Source organism: Bactrocera latifrons, unplaced genomic scaffold (assembly GCF_001853355.1).
Source record: "Bactrocera latifrons isolate USDA-ARS-PBARC rearing strain unplaced genomic scaffold, ASM185335v1 scaffold_49, whole genome shotgun sequence".
Lineage (NCBI taxonomy): Eukaryota > Metazoa > Arthropoda > Insecta > Diptera > Tephritidae > Bactrocera > Bactrocera latifrons.
In genome coordinates this window covers 1,092,053-1,113,629 of record NW_017537145.1, presented here as the reverse complement: position 1 = coordinate 1,113,629, position 21,577 = coordinate 1,092,053, and the positions used below count along the sequence as shown (strand labels likewise).

The 21,577-nt window shown below is 40.4% G+C and overlaps 1 protein-coding gene across 1 annotated transcript in view; it reads left to right on the top strand.

Moving 5' to 3' along the window:
• Nucleotides 1-10,222, top strand: part of LOC108973570 (collagen alpha-1(IV) chain) — an 11,516-nt gene extending 1,294 nt beyond the window's left edge. Inside the window, exons 3-9 of the mRNA XM_018940925.1 lie at nt 3,928-3,976; nt 4,049-4,996; nt 5,067-5,563; nt 5,623-7,073; nt 7,172-8,140; nt 8,197-9,341; nt 9,422-10,222. Of these exons, the coding sequence (XP_018796470.1) occupies nt 3,928-3,976; nt 4,049-4,996; nt 5,067-5,563; nt 5,623-7,073; nt 7,172-8,140; nt 8,197-9,341; nt 9,422-9,682 (5,320 nt within the window). The 3' untranslated portion in view covers nt 9,683-10,222. The remainder of the gene's footprint in view (nt 1-3,927; nt 3,977-4,048; nt 4,997-5,066; nt 5,564-5,622; nt 7,074-7,171; nt 8,141-8,196; nt 9,342-9,421) is intronic.
• The last annotated feature ends 11,355 nt before the right edge of the window (nt 10,223-21,577 follow it).

The window sequence follows — 21,577 nt, the reverse complement described above, 5'->3', positions numbered from 1 at the left end:
TTATTTATTAATTTGAACTGAAATATCTTATGGCGTTACAATTTATTTCAAAAACTTAACTTGCTAGCGTTAAATCTTGAACAGACATCAGGTTATCGATACATCCGGTTAGAAACGTGCACAAGAAATACCATCGTCTGGATTTTGATTAGACAAATGATATGTTATATTTCTTTTGCAGGCTAATATAATAGCAATAAAAATATGAAACAAAATCTTTGCTAAGAAGATTTTTGTAAACGCAAAACATTGCTTACATACTCAACATTTCGACCTGAAACTCGCTTAACGAATACCAAGAAATAATATATTTATAAATTTTTTAGTACTCAAAATCGAAAAAATATAAGTAATACACGTATTTAGGAACGCAATTTAGGTTTAAGCATTTTTACAATGCTTTAGCATTCCGAGTTTTAGAGCCGTTTCGCAGGCTTTCCATTCAAATACCACCATATTTCGCATAATTCTTATACCCAATCGCCATTTTAGCACTTAGGAAAATTGAAATACATTATGTTTGCGAATTTCACTGTTGATACGTCTATGACTAGTCGTTCGGCAAAATAAAGTCTCTTAAATGTACATATCTCTTCGTTTAATTCTCTTTCAATAAACCCGATATTCATCTCATTGCTTACAACAAAGCAATACGCTCTTCTGATTATTTATGTACATGAGTTATTCAAATGTGTTTGTATTTCAGCTTTCACTCACACACATATAGGGAGGTCTATACAAATCACACAAGCCTAAGTGTTACTCTTTGCAATGTTTCATTTTGTTTGAATATGCAATCAGAAAGCTTTCTTTAATATTAAAGCTTTTGTATGAATGCTATGTTATTTTGCCTAAATATGTCCTGTTTTATTTCTGTTACGATCAGCGTTTTTACTTTACTATTGTGGTTGTTGTTGTTGTAACGGCAGTTGACGGCAGTTGACAGTCCTTGGCCGGATAAAAATCCGGGTCCGTTCCGGTTTTCGTAGACCCGACTGTCGTGGGAACGGTTACTATTGTGGTCACTATTAGTGGTCACCCCTCGCAAGCTAACGGCAGGCCCAACCGAGTATACAAGAAGGATGGACATATGAAACACTTCTTGTACAGTATTAATCGGCAATATTTTAAATTCAAGCTTGCCATTATTTGTAAAGCTGATGCCTAAGTACACGAAACTATACCCAAATTCGAAATTATTGGTGTCTATTTCCAGTATTATTCTGTAACTGATTCAATTTCACATCAGACCTTAAAATTCATGCAAAGCATAACGTGGATTTCCATATGAAATCTGCATACTCCGGGTTTATCATCTCCAGCAAATTCTATCGTCCGCACGCATGCTCAAATCACATATAAAGTGTCAACCAGAGGATCGGAATCCAAGCAATTTATATATAGTATATATAACTCATACACTGACCGATATATTCGGCATAAAGTTTGGCGAAAAGCCAGTTTATGTGAGAGTTGGGGTAGCACAGACCCGATTTTATCTATTAACTATTATCATGCCACATACAAAAAAATTTTCCTTAGGTTTCTTTAAGCCACCTTCCATACAATCATCAATCACATGAGTAAAGTCAGCCGGATGTTCGAAAATCCTGATATTTGTTAAAAAGTGGGCAGTGCTACGTCCATAGTATAGCTTTTACCCCCATTCCCATAAAGCTTTTTCATACCATCTCGGAGGCATATTTTAACGTGTCTGGCGTATTTAGTTACTGATCTATCGCGCTTTTAGTTGCTTTTCACCGTACCGTTATATGGGGAGTTCATCCATTTGCACACTGAAAAAAAATTGAAAGGTGAATTTTGTCCATTTCATTGCCTGCAAAGTAATCCCCTCCCGATGCAATATACTTATGTCAACGAATTTTCCAGTCATCATAGCACTTGGAAAAATCCTCCGTCGTGATGGGCATCAGAGCCTTTTTCGATTCAGCTTTTATTGCTCAATTGAATCAAAACGGTGTCCTCGGAGTGGTCATGTGAATTTGCTGAATAGCCAGAAGTTACATGAAGGTAAATCAGGCAAATACGTTGGTTGCGGCACGATATTAGTTGAAAATGTAGCGAAACGATCCTGAGTAACCAATGCAGTACGAGATGATGCATTATCGCACTTCTGTGTTCAATAAACTCAGACATAGCAAAAATCGAAGAATTCACTTTTAGAGCCTCACGAAATGACGCCTATCTCAAATACTAATAAATATTTTGACGTGAAATTTACCATAGATGTCTCCAATAATTCCGATTCGAAAAACACGCGAAGTATAAATTAAAAATTCTTTCACCTTTCAGTTTGATCACAGTACATTAAATTTATTAGAGGGTGGGGCCACGCCCATTTTTTCAAAAAAAAAATTTATATCTTAATTTAGTGCTTAGTTATGGCACTTTATTGGTTTTCGATTAATAGCGTTTTGCGGGCGTGGCAGTGGTCCGATTACGCCCATCTACGAACTCGTAATTAATTTTTACTAAGGAAGCCGCAGACTAACATTATCAAGATATCTCAATTTTTACTCAAGTTGCAGTTTGCACGGACCGACGGATGGACAGTCAAAAAGTAGAGTGATTTATATCTTATTTTAAGGATTTTAAGGATGTCAATACAATGTTTTGCACTAAATTTAATTTAAATTACAATATTATTATTATATTCAAATTGATCGAATAATCGCTTTTAGATTTCACCCTGTCTCTTATACACATCTAGATGTGTATAAGAGACAGTATCTTATTTTAAGGATTTTAAGGATGTCAATACAATGTTTTGCACTAAATTTAATTTAAATTACAATATTATTATTATATTCAAATTGATCGAATAATCGCTTTTAGATTTCACCTAAAAGTCTCACCTCATGCAAATCTGCTTTACTACTCTTACGGTTAAATTTAACGCTACTGTTGCTTTTCCTTAGAGAAATATCTCACTTTTGATAGTCTACAACAAAACCTATTTCATCCACTTCTTTACTGTATAATGAGCAAGTAAAGGGTTATGCTTCCAGCCTGTCTGGTTGTTTTAGGATTTATGATATGACTTCTTTAAACCAATTAAATACTATGCCGGATTTTTTACTTCAAATACCAGATGCGCCTCATCACTGGGATCCCCTACATCGAATTCAAGATTTGCGACAATTGGTAATTGTTATAGAGAACTTTGTATTATATTTCCCTAATAAGCGTGACGGTAGCTAGTTCTCCAACACCAACCTTCTCAGAGTATCTAGTGTTTACTAAGTTTTAAGATATCTCAATTTTTATTTAAGTTAAATGCTGTCACGGACAGACGGACATCCTGAATACAATTCGATATAATTCCTAGCTTGTGGTTATTCAGTTGGATTTAAGTAAGTGATAACATCAATGATGAATGCTTCTGGCGTGACTTACCACATAGTTTTCGATATAATATTTGTTTGGATGATACTCTCATTACTGTGGTCTCATGTATCAATTCACACTTCTGTGGCTGAATTGTAGGCCGTTATTAGTAGTAGTAGTTAAAAATCTGGGTCCATTCCAGTTACGTAGACCCGACTGCCGTGGGAACGCTATTTTATGGGCGTGGAAATGGTTTGCTTGTATTCCGTTCTAAACTGGATGTTGGTATCCTCAGTTATTGGCTTATACGAACAGATGGATAGATATTTGGAATTCAACGCGTTATGTCATTCCGATTAGTTTGAGGTGGCCGGTATGTTGCCAGAGTATAATAATACAATTCAACTTCAGTGCTTAAAAACTCCACTCAAAATTTCCTTAGAGGAATATATATAAATTTTTTTTTGTTAATCCCACTTAAACGTCATGAGACATGTGTTATATGTAACTATAGTATATACGATTACTTCTACTAAGCCGCTGTTTCCTTTAATTAAATATCTGAACCTTCTTTTTTAGGCTTATTTTTGCCGCTACAATAGCAGGAGCGTTACTAGGCGCGAATGCGGTAGGAAAAAATTTTATTTGTGCAAAAAATATTTTCTAATTCCTGTATGTTACGTTATTTTTATTGATTTAGCAATTTTGGAAAACTGCTGATACTGGTGCAATTTATAGTCCACCAAAACATTATAGAGATGAATCGACGCCTCCACGTACACCGATTGATGACAGTTATGCGATAATTGATACTGTAGGAACAAATCGAAACGGACCGCCAAGAAATTGTACATCCGGCACAGTGGGTTGCATTCCGAAATGTTTTGCTGAAAAGGGTAATCGAGGTTTCCCTGGTGAAGCGGGTCCACCCGGTCCTAAAGGTATGTCTGGATATCCGGGACCTGAAGGCCCACCTGGCGATAAAGGACAAAAAGGCGATCCCGGTCCATTAGGTCCACGCGGTTACAAGGGCGAACGCGGTGTACCCGGTATTCCTGGTATGCCTGGTGTACCTGGTGTACAAGGTATTTCTGGTAATCCCGGTGCTACGGGTGCTCCTGGTAAAGATGGTTGTGATGGTCAAGATGGACTTACTGGTCTGCCAGGCCTTAGCGGAATGCCCGGTCCACGCGGTTATCCAGGTCAACCAGGTGTTAAGGGAGAGAAAGGTGAGCCGGCAAAAGAAAATGGAGATTATGCTAAAGGTGAAAAGGGAGAACCCGGTTTTGCTGGTCGTTCGGGCAATCCTGGTCCCGAAGGTCAACAGGGTCCTAAAGGTGATCGTGGTGATACCGGTCCATATGGTCCACCAGGTCCACGTGGTGATCGTGGTATAAAAGGTGACAAAGGTGCGCCATGTTTTGCACCACCACAGCCCGGTAAAAAGGGTGATAAAGGTGAAAAGGGTGAACCAGCTTCTGTGAAACCTTCAACCGGTGAAAAAAGCATTATAGGGGAAAAGGGTGAGAGAGGTGAAAAAGGCGAACCAGGTTTACCTGGCAAGAAAGGCGAAACCGGATTAAAAGGAGACATGGGACGAGACGGTTCGAAAGGTGAAAAAGGTTTACCTGGTGGTCCTGGTGGAAGAGTAAGTTTTTAAAAGCTGGACTTATAGTGTATATTTAGCAATACGGAAAATTTTTTGTTCGCAATTTTAGGGGCGGCAGGGAAATTTCGGCCCTCCTGGTCCAACAGGCCAGAAAGGTGATCGCGGTGAGACCGGTTTAAACGGTTTGCCTGGCAAACCTGGTTACAAAGGTGAACCTGGACGTCCTGGAAAAGCTGGTGAACGTGGATTACTTGGTCCTCCAGGTCCACCTGGTGGTGGCCGAGGCTCCCCTGGTGCACCGGGTCCTAAAGGTCCCCGGGGTTATACTGGTGCCCCCGGCCCTAAAGGGTTGGATGGTGTTGATGGTCTTCCTGGTCCACAAGGTTACCCTGGCCCAAAGGGCGGCCTAGGTTTACCTGGTCGTCCTGGTGTTGAAGGTCCTCCTGGAGAGAAAGGAGAAAAAGGTAATGCCGGTCGGACAGGTCCATCTGGTCCCGTTGGTCCTATGGGCCACACTGGTCCGCCAGGTCCAGAAGGTCAAAAAGGTGAACCTGGATTTCCTGGAATTGGTGAAATGGGTCCCAAAGGTGATGATGGTACTCCCGGGTAAGCACAGAACTTTGAATTTTTCAAACATACAAATAAATTTTTATTATTCAATCCAGTATTCCCGGGTTAAAAGGACAAAAGGGAGAACGGGGCTTCAAAGGAAATGCTGGAGCACCAGGTGATTCTAAGTATGGACGACCGGGATCTCCAGGACGCGCTGGAGCGCCTGGCCAAAAAGGTGACCAAGGACGACCTGGTAGTCCCGGACTGAAAGGAGATATGGGTCCAAAAGGAGATGCTGGAGGCAAATGCTCACAATGTCCCGCCGGCTTTAAAGGAGATAAGGGTGATCACGGTTTAGATGGTTTGCCTGGTGAACCCGGTTTGCGTGGTCCTCCTGGTGCTACTGGTGCGCCTGGAGAACGAGGTGCTGATGGAATACCTGGTAAAGATGGACCTCCCGGTTTAAAAGGTGAAGATGGCAGAGACGGTTTACCTGGTCCCGAAGGACCTGCGGGTAAAGATGCAATAATCGACTTAAGTCTTGTCAAGGGTGAAAAAGGAGAGAAGGGAGATAGAGGTTACCCTGGTCCAGTTGGATTGAAGGGTGACCGTGGTGAGGCGGGTTTGCCTGGAATAAGTGGTTCCAAAGGAGAAATAGGTGCTAAGGGTGATAAAGGTTACGCTGGACAACCTGGTACAGATGGTACCCCTGGTAATCCCGGTCGCGACGGAATTGATGGTCTTCCCGGTATCGACATTAAGGGCGAACCAGGCCGACCAGGTCGTGACGGAATTAAAGGAGACAAGGGAACTGGAGGCTACCCTGGACAGAAAGGTGACCCGGGAACTTGTGACGCTGACGCATTGACAGTACCAGCTAAAGGTAATAAAGGTGATCGAGGAGCACCAGGAATGCCAGGACCAATGGGTCCAATTGGTGATAAGGGTGATCAGGGAGATCAAGGACAGAAAGGTGAGAGAGGTCCACAAGGCCCTGTAGGCCCTGTGGGTCCACGCGGTTTGACTGGCCCTCGTGGTGAAAAGGGTAATCCTGGAGCTATGGGCGCCCCCGGAAACCCTGGCAAAGATGGTCTAAGAGGACCCCCTGGACGAAATGGAGAGCGTGGACAAAAAGGCGAACAAGGTATAGCCCTGGCTGGTCCACCTGGTCCACGAGGACGTGATGGCCTGTCTGGTGAAAAGGGCGATCGTGGTATTTCTGGTCCAATTGGGCCTCGAGGTCCGGATGGAGCGATTGGTTATCCTGGTGATAAAGGTGATGCGGGTTTGCCTGGACCGACGGGACAGACTGGACCTGTTGGTCCTAAGGGTGACACGGGACCACTTGGACCTAATGGACCCCCTGGACCCCCCGGAAAACCTGGTGTAGATGGAGTTCAAGGTCGTGATGGAGCTAAAGGAGAACCTGGAAATCCTGGTTATGTTGGTATGCCTGGAATCAAGGGTGAACGTGGAGCACCTGGAAATGATGGACCTAAAGGCTTTACAGGCGCTCCTGGATCGCCAGGAAAGCGTGGTTCTCCTGGTCCAGAGGGCATTCCTGGTAAGTGTTTTCTTCTAAATTTAGAAAATAAATACTTTTGTATAGTATATATAATACATAAATACATTTTTGTAAAAAATCTACTTATTTTATATCAGGTATGAAGGGAGACAAGGGCGAAGTTGGTTTATCTGGAAATGATGGTGCAACTGGGCCTAGAGGGCCTCCAGGAGCACCTGGTTTAATGGGCTCTAAAGGTGATATTGGCCCGCAAGGACCTCCTGGAACTGATGGCCGTCCTGGTTTCGATGGAGAAAAAGGTTCTACAGGCCCGCCTGGTTTTGATGGTCCTCAAGGATTACCTGGTGATGCGGCTGAAAAAGGGCAAAAGGGAGAACCTGGCTTACCTGGCTTGCGAGGCGAAGAAGGTCGTCCTGGTGCAGCCGGATTTCCTGGCGAGAAAGGCTTCCCTGGTATACCCATTCACGGACTTCCTGGAGCGAAGGGTGACAAAGGCGATCGTGGTCGCGATGGTATTGACGGACTTAATGGTGAACCTGGAGAAAAAGGAAATGCTGGTTTCAATGGCTTAAATGGACAAAAAGGTGATAAAGGTGAAATGGGATTACCAGGTGCCATAGGAGCTCCTGGTTTGGAAGGAAGACCTGGTGAGCCAGGTGCACCTGGTCCAATTGGCTATACTGGCGCAAAAGGAGATAAGGGAGATACTGGCCCCATAGGTGTACAAGGTCTTAAAGGTGATAAAGGTGCTACTGGTTATCCTGGTCTAGCTGGAGCCCCCGGTCTCAAGGGTGAAAGAGGTTTCCCAGGGCAAAATGGACGTGATGCAGTGCCAATTACAATTAAGGGTGATAAAGGAGAAATGGGTGAATTCGGTGTTGAAGGTTTGCAAGGTCCTGTGGGTCCTAAAGGTAATCAAGGTTTACCTGGCTTAATTGGTCAAAAGGGAGAGCGTGGCTTAACTGGTGCAGTGGGTATGCCTGGTTTGAACGGCGCTCCAGGATTAAAAGGTGATCAAGGACTTATTGGTGAACCTGGTGCACCTGGACCAGCAATCAAAGGAGAAAAGGGTCTGCCTGGAGCATCTGGAAGAAACGGGCGCGAAGGTAACGAAATATAAACTGTACGATTCGTAGGTAAATCAAAATATAATTTTTTGTAGGAGCTCCTGGTTTACCTGGTCAGAAGGGCGAAAAGGGTCTACCTGGTCTCGCAGGTGTGCCCGGTTTAATTGGTTTACCTGGACCAGTGGGCCCATCAGGTCCTAAGGGAGATCGAGGAGTCATGGGAGCGCCCGGTCGTGATGGTGCTGATGGCTTACCAGGTCAAAATGGTCAAAAAGGTGACATGGGCTTCCCCGGTCCGAAAGGTGAACGGGGCTTGGCTGGTTTTGAAGGACAAAAGGGAGACAAAGGCGAACGAGGTATGCCTGGTCCACAAGGCTTAGTAGGTCGCAATGGAATGAAAGGTGATCGCGGCTATCCGGGCTTAGATGGAATACCTGGACCAGTGGGAGCACCTGGTGAGAAAGGTTTGACTGGACCTAAAGGTCGCGATGGGCGTGATGGTATACCTGGAGCACCTGGTCAAAAGGGTGAACCAGGCTTGGTACCACCACCAGGTCCTAAAGGAGAACCAGGTCATCCCGGATATGACGGACAAAAAGGAGAACGTGGACCACCTGGTCCACGTGGTTTAACTGGTCTACAGGGTGAACGAGGCGAGAAAGGTGAAATCGGTATGACTGGTCTAATTGGTCAAACAGGACGTCCCGGACCAAAAGGTGATAGAGGTTTGACTGGTCTACCAGGACGAGATGGAGCCCCAGGCCAACCTGGACCACAAGGTCTAGCCGGTGCGGCATGCACAGCGGCACAAGATTACTTGACTGGCATATTACTTGTTAAACACAGTCAATCCGAAGAGATACCACGTTGTCCCAGCGGCCAAATTGAACTTTGGACCGGCTACTCAATGTTATATGTAGATGGTAACGATTATGCTCACAACCAAGAGCTCGGCTCAGCTGGCTCATGCGTGCGCCGCTTCTCTACACTGCCAGTGATGTCATGTGGTCAGAATAATATATGCAATTACGCTTCGAGAAATGATAAAACGTTCTGGCTCTCAACATCCGCACCTATACCGATGATGCCCATCAATAACAATGAGATCAGCAAATATATATCGCGTTGCGTAGTCTGCGAGGCACCTGCGAATGTAATTGCTGTACATAGCCAATCTTTAACCATTCCAGATTGTCCCAACGGATGGGAAAGCCTATGGATAGGCTACAGTTTTGTAATGGTAATGTTTACTGCTACACCAACACTTATCATATTTTCTTATAAACACATCCAACTTTCTCTTCTCTTCTTGAATTTTAGCACACTGCTGTTGGCAATGGCGGCGGTGGTCAAGCACTAGCATCGCCCGGTTCATGTTTGGAAGATTTCCGCGCCACACCATTCATCGAATGTAATGGCGCTAAGGGTCACTGCCATTTCTACGAAACCATGACCAGTTTTTGGTTAGTCACAGTTGAGAACAACGAACAGTTCCAACGCCCCGCAATGCAAACACTCAAGGCTGGCAATTTGCTGCAACGGGTATCTAGATGTACAGTTTGTATAAAAAATTCAACATAAGCAGCAGTTCTTAATCTTGTTCTTCCCTAAAAGCTCTATACCATTATATAACTAAAGTAAATTTTATTGAGTAACTTTATGAAACCCTACTCTCAAAAATCGACAAAATCAAACGAAATATTTTATCAAATTTAAAATAATCCTAGAACAAACAAAAAAAAATACCTTGCTGGTAACCAATTGCTATGAATTCCTTAAAAAACCTATATACCCAGATAACGAGTACTAGAAAATGCTCATCTTAACCATGACGGTCACATTGTAGTTTCTAGCGATAATAACATGTAGTCGAAAAGTACTTGCCCAAGTGTTAATTATATTGTTTATATAAACAAAAATGAACACAAAAAATCTGTCATTGCCACTAAACTGTGAAGTTTCAAAAGTTTAAAGCTTCTTGTTTTTTAATTGTAATATTAGCATGTAAAATATAAGCGAATGAAAAAAATAAACATAACAAATATGTAATATGTGTAGTAGCCATCTAATAAACTGTATATTTGTATGAAAAAAATAATAAAACGAAACACAAATAACGAATATATGAATTAAATCAAGATTTTAGGCAACATACAATATTTTTACACTAAATTTCTAAATAAAGTGGGATCTTAAAATTTTTTAAAATCGATCGACTAATTTGCAAAAAAACACTTACTAGTAGTATTGACCTGATTTTATCTACTACTACGCATGCTACTAACATGCCATATATTAAAAAAATATTCCCAATTTACCGGAAAGTAATAGGAGTGATTTTCTTCCGCCGCGACTATACTTCGAAGTGTGCGCGCACCGACTGAATTGTCTCCGGGCACCTGGAGAGTCGAGACAAACATTTTCGCACGACCTGTTTCTGTGAGTGGGGCAAGCTGAAAATGCAGTGTTCGATTAAATTCAGTATGAAACTCTGTAAATATCTGTCGCACGTTTGATAAGATCAAACAGGCTTACCCAGATGTCGCTTTAGCAAGAAGTGGTGTGTTTCGGTGGCACCAGGCCTTTTTGCAGGGTCGGGAAGAGGTAACTGATGAAGACCGGAAGAATGAGCAAATCCAAAGTGAAAACGATCCTCATTGCCTTTTTTGACATCAAAGTCATCGTCCACCATGAATTTGTTCCCCTCTGACAAACCGTCAAGGCCAAGTTTTACTTTCAGTCCTCAAGAAACTCAAACAAAGGGTCGATAGGGTCCGACAAGACATGGCAGTCGATTGGAAGTTGCACCACGTCAACGCCCCGGCTTACAGGAAAAAAGGAATGATTTAGTGCAATTGTTCAAAACATTTATCTGATAAGGCTCCATAATGTATTATATTGTTTAGTAGAGCCCACAGCGCCTTGAGATTCAATCAGTTACATATATGTAGTGGTAGACACGTCCTAATTGCCCGAACTTCGATACCTTGTCGACCTTGTTTATCATTTTGTTTTACCCGTTTCTGCAATCATCCTCTTGAAGGATGTTCTGAAAATTGGTTAGTGGAGGTAGAGTGGACACGATTCAAACTTCTTCAACCTCCATACAACAACGGTATACCTCAAAACTGTGAAATGTGGGTTAAAAATGTGAAAACAAAATAAAAGTGCTTTGAATTTAATAATATTTCAACATTTTATATACGAAACCTTTTCCAAACATCTAAAAGTTTACGTTTCGCTAAGAAGTTTTAATTTATTCTATACATCTTCTAAAAGAGCTCAGATTAAAAAGAATCGAAAGCGATACAATCACTAAAAGTTCCGAAAATGATTTCAGAAGAAAAGAGCCCATGTACACCTGCTGAAGCTACACGCTCAAAGCAAGGTGCTACAAAGAAAAAAAAGCTTAAAGATATGTCATATACAAAATTCATTGCTGGGAGTGATAGTTTGATACGATATTACATTTGATTTTCATCTTCACCGGTTCAAGACAATTCTGAATCGGTATTAGAAATTAAAAAAGACAATTTAGACAATTTTTGGACACGTCTTCAAGCTGCATATGACGCAATCGTAGATTGACAACAGCAGTTGTCTCCATCGAACACCGAGGAGAACTGTTTAAACTCAGAGCCTTAATAGACCAAGGATCACAACGATCATTTATAGCGTCTAGGGCACAAAACGGGCTACAGTTGCCAACAAAACTGGCCAACTTTGAAATCACGGGAATGGGCGGAAGAATTGTTAAAAACTCAAATAAAATCTGCCCCATTACCCCCTTTTCACCCAAAGCGGATAAGCGCATACAAGCAGAAGCTATTGTCTTACCGCAATTAACCAATATGTTAGCCAGCTATCATATAAATAGCAAGCATTGGCAAAAGCTTTCACACCTAAAACTAGCACACCCAAACTGCAACACCCCCGCTCAAACAGATCTTCTGTTAGGCAGAGATCTCATACCACAAATAATTCTCGAAGGTATTGAGAAAGTCACAAATACACTACTGGCGCAAAATACCATTTTCGGATGGGTCCTAAGTGGACTAGTTGCGGAACCAGTTACAACATTGACAACTCAAGTTGAGGAAGTCTCAAAGGAGTACCTCAGTTCAAAATTGAAAAAATTTTGGGAATTAGAAGAACTCCCCCGCATATCAGTCACAACCCCGGAAGATCTGTATTGTGAGGATTTTTATAAAGGCACAACTACTAGATCGGAAAATGGTGAGTACGTCGTACGACTATCACTTAAGCAACAATTTCCTAACACACTCGCCTTAGGTCACTCTCGCACCTCTGCAATACAGCAGTTTTTAAGTATGGAAAGRAACCTACTTAAAAAAGGTGAACTCAAATCTGAATATGATGGTGTGTTAAAAGAATACCTCCATTTAAATCATATGGAGGAAGTAAACCCAGGGGAGAAAATCGTCAACGGCAAATACTACTCCTTTTACCTGCCACATCACGCAGTAGTAAAGCCAGACAAGAAAACAACAAAAGTAAGAGTTGTTTTTAGTGCCTTGAAAACCACTAGTTCAGGGAATTCCCTAAATGATATCCTATTTACGGGACCCCCTCTCCAACCAGATTTAATGCATCTGATATTAAATTGGCGTATATTCAAATACGTATTCAATGGGGACATTGAAAAAATGTATCGGCAAATAGTCGTACATAAAGACGATCAAGATTTTCAACGTATTATGTTTCGAAAATCCCCCACCAGTCTTTTACGCGACTTCAAACTAAAAACAGTTACATTTTGCGTTAACTGTACACCATATTTAGCCATTCGAACACTCCACGAATTTGCAGACAACACAAAGTCAGAATTTCCTCTGGCAACTAAAGTGTTGAAAACTCAAACGTATGTAGACGATATTCTATCTGAAAGTCACACCCTTAAACAAGCATACGAGGCCTTGTCACAGGTAATAAAAGCCCTCAAATCCGCAGGGTTTCCTTTAAAAAAGATTAACGCATATCACCCAAATATACTCAAAAATATTTCAAACGAAAATTTGTCGGACACTAATTTCCTTATATTCGAAAAGGAAAGTACAACAAAAACACTAGGCATCCAATGGTATGCGATATCAGACCAGTTCTCATACACGATGGAGTGCATATCCGCATTATCAGCCATAACGAAAAGACAGATTTTATCCTCGGTGGCAAAACTTTTCGACCCCGTAGGATGGCTTTCGTCAATTATGATAAAAGCCAACATTTTAATTCAAGAATTATGGCTAGATGGAACCGACTGGGGCGAACAAGTGAAACTTCTTCGCTTGGAAAAATGGTCCCAGTTCGCAAACAATCTGAATGACATTTCTCAGATTCAAATTTCGCGATGGGTAAATTACTCTCCCAATCACAAAGTCGAACTACATGGCTTTTGTGACGAATCAGAAAAGGCATTCTGCGCCACTATCTATATGCGCACGCAAAGCCACTTATTAGTAGCAAAAGCGAAGGTGGAACCTTTAAAAACTATAAGTCTCCCACGACTTGAGTTGTGTGGAGTTGTACTTGACCTAGTGGGATCAGCCATATGGCGTCACGTAGCCAGTGCTGACAATCCTGCCGATCTAGCTACAAGAGAGTGCAAGCCACTGCACCTTGCCACTACCACCCTCTGGTGGAATGGCTCCCGATGATTGATAGAATCCCTGATTCTTGGCCACAATCCCCCATGCTCAACATTATCGCCCCAGAAGGTCGAAAAATCGCCACATTTCACACATTAATAGATGATGCCGACATTCTTGAACGATTTTCATCGTTTCCAAGAGCTCTCAGAGTAGTTGCTTATATGTTCAAATTYATAGAACAGCTCAAAAGCAAAGTCAAGGGGTCACATAATTTCCCATGCAATGTACACAAGCGCGCTACTTCAGCTGCGACATATCACTACTAAGAGAATCGAAGCCGATTGACAAAAAGAGCTCACTCTTAGTCCTAAACCCATTTCTGGACACGAAAGGTCTGCTTCGTGCCAATGGTCGGCTTGCTAATTCGAGTCTAACATACAATGAACTTTTATTGGAGCTCAACGAGCCACAGATAAGCAATTTGTGGATTTCCTAAAGCAAGCGTCACCCGACATCGTACAAAAGTACGCCCCTCAAGGTATCAATTGGCAATTTATAGCCCCAAGATTTCCTCATATGGGCGGTTTATGGGAATCAGCTGTAAATAGCTTCAAATCCCATTTCAAAAGGGTAGCTGGAAATTATAAATTCAATTACGAAGAGTTCACGACGGTATTAAATCGAACTGAGGCCGTTCTCAATTCACGCCCACTCACAGTACTCTCGCAAGACCCCTCAGATTTCGCCGCCTTAACTCCAGGGAATTTTCTAAAAGGAGCACCCATCGCTATCCCTATTAAATCGATGGGAACGAATTAAAATTMTCCATCATGATTTCAGSCGCCGATGGAAGGACGAATACATAAAGGATCTCCACAAAAGATACCACTGGAAGACTCCTGAACAAGCACCTAAACTTGGAGACCCTGACTTCATTCATATGATTGTCTACCCCCTACCGAGTGGCGGCTTGGCCGCATAGAAAAGCTACGTTATTTCTCCGACGATCACATACGAGTTGTGGATCTCCGGACGCAAAACGGAACACTAACCAGACCGTGCAGATGCACCAGTCGCAATCTCTACACCAGCGCCCCGAACTGTGGCTGCAGCAACGCCGGTACCTGTACCGGCAACCGCGCCTGCAGCGGTACTTACACCCTCACCTCGTGGTGGCACCCGACCACAACGAGGACTTCGGAGACCCGGCGAGGCGGAACCTCGTTGCGGCGTCGTCAGACTGGACCACCACCTCGTCGATCCGCGGGTCTGAGCAGCGTTGTGGCAACGCTGCAACCGCTGCAGCGCCTTATAGGCTAAACAGTCGCCTGGGGAGGCCGGGATGGCTAAATAAGCACCTGACCCAATCCTAAAATATTATCACTAGACCCCACACATACACACCATACTCCACACATCATCCTTTCATCCCACACTACACGCAACAACTCAACGTATCATCATCTACACCACACCTTTCACACCACACACGAGGACACCAAACACAATCAACAAAAGGGACTGGCGGACGGCGTCCAACCTCTTTCTTATTCGATCCGTGCGCCTATACCTACCAGCCAGTCAGCCATTCTCCCGCATCATCCCGCTTTTAAATCGTTTTCCAACAAGTCGTCGCCAAAACAACGGGTAAGTGCCGAGAGGTTTTTTTTTATAACAATTCTTAACATGGTTCTTCGAGCCGAAAATGTGGGTTAAAAATGTGAAAACAAAATAAAAGTGCTTTGAAATTAATAATATTTCAAGTCAGTTAAAGTTAATACAAACACATGTAGGTAGCAACTAATTTTCTTTCCAATAATTGATTAAACTCATGTTTCTATTTTAAACGGCATATGCAGAAACTTTTGTAATTGCAGTATCCTCCTTTGATATGCCCCAACAAAACACAGTACGAACTACAGAGAGCATTACCTAGACCTAGAATTAAATGTACCCTTGCGGTTCATTCACTTTGCCAACTGGTTTATCGTCTGGCACGGATACTTGGACTTGAACAGCAACCTCTTTAGATACCTTTATCTGTTGAAAAGTTTCAATCATAGCTTTTAGTAAATCCTCGGCAACCGATCCAGGAACTTCGACATGAGCATTCGATTGAATAGCCGCATCGATGGTAATGTCGCTATTTTCCTCTGGTTGTGCTTTTTGGTGAAAGCATTGTCACTTTTTTGGTGAAAGCATTACAGCAGCTGGTTGGTGCTCTTGAACGCTTGAAATAACATTATTTGGAAAATTGGAAGATTTTACGAAGATTCGGTCGTTTTGCTTATTAAAAACTTTTTTTCATATGTAAAAATGATACTTTTATGTCCATTAACCGCGTGTCTCTAAAGACGCTACATGCATCTGGTGAGCACAATTTGCTTATGTTGTCAGAAGATTATTAGTTGACCGACAGTAAACTTTCATGTGCAGATCATTTCGAGAAAAACGAGCATTCTAGCAATATTTTTTTTTTCCACACGTATGTAAATCAATCCCAGCAATACGGCTTTATTTAACTATTCACTCCATTGTTAATAAGCAAAACTGATTATTAAATATAAGTAGGCATTGCATACTAGGATTTGTCTTCGAGTGTCTTTGTAAACGAGGTTTGTCCAAAAATAATGAGTATTTTTATACCCTGAACAGGGTATATTAAGTTTGTCACGAATTTTGTAACACCCAGAAAGAAGCGTCGGAGACCCTATAAAGTATATATATAAATGATCAGTATGTCGAGCTGAGTCGATTTAGCCATGTCCGTCTGTCTGTCTGTCTGTATATATACGAACTAGTCTCTCAGTTTTCAAGAAATCGTTTTGAAATTTTGCAAACGTTATTTTCTCTTCACATTATGCATATAAGGGGTTATGTGCAGTTAAAATTTTCAAAAAATCGATTTTTTAATCTTTTTTTTTTAATGTATGCACAGAATCTCATATGGTTCCGGTGAATATTTTCGAAGTTAAACGCAAATTTTAAAAGGCGTTAAAGAGTGCTTGGAAAGGAATGTTTAACCTTTAAAGCGTTTTCCTCAAAACGGTGTTTTCAAAGTCGATGACCAACATTACTCGAAAACGGCTAAACCAATTAGTCTCAAATTTTAACACCAGCTTCTTAATTTATTTATATTTTTTAGTAAATAAACGAAGATTCTCACAGATCAATTTTTTGTTTTTTATAAACAATTTAGGGCCGACAATTTGCTAAAAAATCGATTTTTTCTTTTTGAGAAATAGCCATTTTATCAAGGAACTTTATTTTGCTTATTCCTTCGATTTGCTTTACTAAATTTAACATTACTTTAACGAAATCTGTATGGATTTTTAATTTCACCATCTCCAGTTCAGAGATATAGTGGTCACCGCAAAACGTATTTTTTGAGAGGAGCCCCCGTAGATCAGTTTCAGTTCCTTTCCAATTAAATATTTTTCGTCTAAGTCTTAAATTAAAATTTATTTTAATTAAAAGATATATGTACAAGTCAATAAACGAAGTCTTGTCTAGGTAATATGGAGGCTGGGGCTTCGTTATAGCATTGTTTTTGGTCAAGAATTCACTAATAAGTAACGAGATGTAAGCTTTCAACAAACAAAAATTGTCAAGCTCATAGAAACCCGTAAAACATTAGCTGTTGCTACAGCCAAAAGTAATGAAAACAGCATAAATTTTATCGTATATAACTTAAGAAACATGAATATCAACATCATAAAATAAAATGTGATAACTGGGCCTGGATTTTTGAAATTATCAAAAATTTTACCCAAATTTATTTTATTTTCCTCCACGCGTTAATTTTCCAGCTAATTAAAAGTCGATTTGATGAACATGAATCAAGGAAATATAAAGTCTAAATATTCGGTACCTAAGGGCTTGCACCGTTTTATATGACTAAAAAAATTTTATTCATAAGGAATCAGGTTATATTCATTGCTTCTTGATTTGTGTGCAGAAAACTGAATGAATCAAGTGGAATTTTGAAATTGTGTTACATGGGAAGTAGGCGTTGTTGTTGACCGATTTCGTTTTCCGTTTCCACTTTGATAATGTGATAGGAGAATGTAAGAAGAATTCCTCGTACTAAATTTTATCGAATTCGGTTGAACGGGTCCCGAGATATGGGTTTTCACCAAAAATCGTCCAATTTTCATAAAGCACTCTCATACCATCTCGGTGGTAAATTTAATGTCTCTGAGTTATTTAGTTTTTGATTTATCGCGCTTTTAGTAGTTTTTAAGAGTACAGATACATAAGGAGTGAGCGAGGTTTTCCTCCGACTTCATCTATTTTCACACTGTAGATAGATGTTCTTAGAAGATTTTTACTCAGCAAATTTGGTTGTTGTGGCTTAAGGAGCCACGCAAAATTTTGCCCACAGGTGTCACTTGCTACTGCGATCCTCTGTCCCAAATAACAGCTTTATATCCTAATTTAAGGCGATGATTGCTTATTCCGTAGCAGAGTTCACGAGTGGTTTCAACGTTTTCAAAGTGCGCCAATCAAAATCCGTTTTCACCGGAAATTCCATCGAAACTGTGTGTGTTCCAAGGGTATTGTCCACAAAGAATTTCTTCCACCCGGCTAAAACGTTAATGCGCGGCATTCTACATTGGAGTTATGAAGCTTTTAGTGCGCCGTATTCTACGTGTTCGGCCCGAATATCGCGAAGATGAAAGTTGGCTTTTGTTACACGATAATGAGCCGTCTCATCGATCGACGCTTGTGACCGATTATTTGACCAAAAATCACATTTTAACTATTAACCACTCCCCGCATTCACCTGATATTGCACCGTGCGACTTCTTTCCTTTCGGAAAAATCATTTGCCCATGAAAGAAACGAGCTAAAACACTCGTTCGACATGCTTTTGGACCGTGCAAAAAGCTGTATTGAAGCAGAAGGAGACTATTTTGAATAAAATTAATTGATTTTGTCGAAAAAACGTTTTGCTTGGAACGCACCTTGTATTTTGCTTAATTAGGATGGCGCTATGCCTGATTCTATCCCTCTCCATTCTTCTAATTCCTCAATTATAATAGCAGAACTTGCTGCTACTTTCAGAGTATCACGTCTATTGGTAGCTGATGCAGGAGTGTATTGACCGCATCAGCCCCTGTACTGTTCCTTGCATTCCATTTAATTTGCTTATATTGTATTGTTTGTTTAAAGCTCTCCACCAAACTAGTGTTCCATAAGTAAAGGGGTTACATGAGTTTACGGTTTCAAAAATTCATTTTATTTCATTTTATTAATATGATCCGAGTAATAGTTTCGGAGATACAGCCTTGAGAACTAGAGCGCTTGAGGCTAGCTAGGCTAAGTGCGCCGTCTTTAAACACGTTTTTCTCTAAACTGTGTTTTTGAAGTCGGTTGGCATGATTTTCCGAGAACTTCTCAACCGATCTTCATGAAATTTTGCACAAGCCTTTGAGACTTGGACGAAGGATTTTCTTTTTCGATTAGAACTATTTGAAAAAAAAAATGTCGCGACATGTTTATTGAAATTTTGATTTTTTTAAGGTTTTTACTAAAGGAGTAAGGAGTTATCCAGCCATCGCCAAAAATTTCAGAATTCAGAATTTAAATTTTTTTTACAGTTTTTTTCACTATTGTAATGGACAATTTTATTCGACGCAGTCTTTATTTGTGAAGGACATTCTATTTTCGGTGCAGCCGAAGTTGGCGTTTTTATACATACATATAAATGGTGGCTAAAATAAATGACCCGTGAAGTGTATTATAGCTTCAGTGCAGCCGAAGTTTTTGTTTTATCTTGTGATGTAATAAAAATATACTAGATTTGTTTCAATAAAAACTACTTATGACCCTACCAGAGCTTGTAGATGTTACTCTTTCAGAAGAAAAAGAAAGTTTAACGAAGTGGGACTTCAATCCAATGCATACACACCTGCTCAAAATAATAGTTACACAATACTTTTTCCAGTAAATCTCATGAATAAAAAGATTTATTTAAATTTTTAAGAAAAACGCAAACGTACTTATATTTTTCAAATATTTACAAGCTTAAATAAGCTTTTTTAAAAAAAAGTAAAGCAAACAAATGTAGATCCAAAAGCATTTCATAGCTAAAATAAACTTGCTCAAAAAAATAGGTACACTTTTAATAAGACAATTATTAATTTGGAAAAACAAATTATGATAAAACAGTTTTGTTGTATATTTAACAGTACTCAGTTAATAGCCAGTATATCCACCATTATTCTGCATTAACTTTATTTATTCGTCTGGGCATACTACTGATTAAAGTTAGTTTGTTAGAGAAAGATTGGCCCGCCAGATATTTTTTTAGTTCTCCCCATAGGTTTTCTATTGTATTTAAATCCGGGGATTGTCTTGGCCACTTCAAAACGTTAACATTATTATCTTCAAAATATTTTTTAACCAGTTTGGAGGTATGTTTTGGGTCATTATCTTGCTGATATACCCAACGTAATGGTAAGTTTTCTTCAGCATAGGGTATCATGACATTTTCAAACATTTCCTTGTACTCCGACGCTGTCATTTTATTAGTTGTCCGGTATATACGACCTACTCCATACCAAGAAAAACATCCCAACACCATGATGTGCCCACCTCCATGCTTCACAGTTTTTTTTGTGAATCTAACATGAAACTCCTTTCCTTTTGGACGGCGCACATTTCTCTCACAATCGTTTCCAAAGAAATTTACTTTCGTTTCATCGCTCCATAAGATGTTTCTCCATTTTTTTGTTCCCTCAGGTCCTGACCAATCTAAATGACTTCTTGCAAAATTTAACCTCATATCTAAATGTTTTGATCGCATTAATGGAACTTTCCTGGTTATACGTCCTGGTAGCTTGGCCTTTTGCAAACGCCTGCGAACTGTTTGGGCATTTACTACATTTCCAATTTCTGCTGCTATCATCTTCGACGAATTGAATGGGTCCTTTTCACAAATAGTTACTATGTGGCGATCAAGAACTGTACTCGTTTTTTGTGGCCTTCCACGAGTTTCCCTACTAGATTTTCGCTCTAAAGCATTTTTAATAAAATTATGAGACCTTTTCATTAATTTCCCAATTTCCTGAAGTAATTTTCCTTGCTTTCTGAGGTCTGAAACCAGCCGGGCTCCTTCAACAGTGCAATGGGACTTCCGACCCATCTGATTAAAAAATAATTTAATTTATCTGCAGCTTTTGAGCTTTATTCAAAGAAAACTCACCAATTCAGATAAAAAAACTTTAAAAAGCTGGATAAAATTAATTTTGTTTTCACAAAAAGCTAAGTTCACTTATGTGTAACTATTATATTGAGCAATTTTATTTCTGAGAACTCACGCAAAACTGACACAGGCATTAATTTGTGGAATCACATGCTTCATTCTCTTAGAAAGGGCGATGCCTTATGATCTTAATTAAACCTACAGCATAACTAGTCGCATACAGCCCATAAAGTTTTTTAAACTGTTGAGAGTACTAAATTTTATCGTGTAACTGTTATTTTGAGCAGGTGTGTATATACATACTATAGTGTGTTCCATTTTAACAAAAACGAACTTCGCCTGACTTGGCTCACTTTTATATCAATGGATGTATATATGTATACATACATACAAGTCGTAACTAACTGATATCTGTTTCTGATAAATATGCCAAAAATGCGGGCGCATGTGCGTTTGCCTGAAATAAATTTACATATGTATACACATATATGTATGTAATTACGTTCTAGAACTCAACACAACTAGAAACGCAAATGCTTTAGGGTTGAAAGCATGCGAGACACTTGCGCCCCTCCACGTGCACAAATTTCACGTCAACTTTTTCGTTTCAAGTGTAATGAATGAACGAAACTAGAGGACGGGAAGTGGGGGGAACGC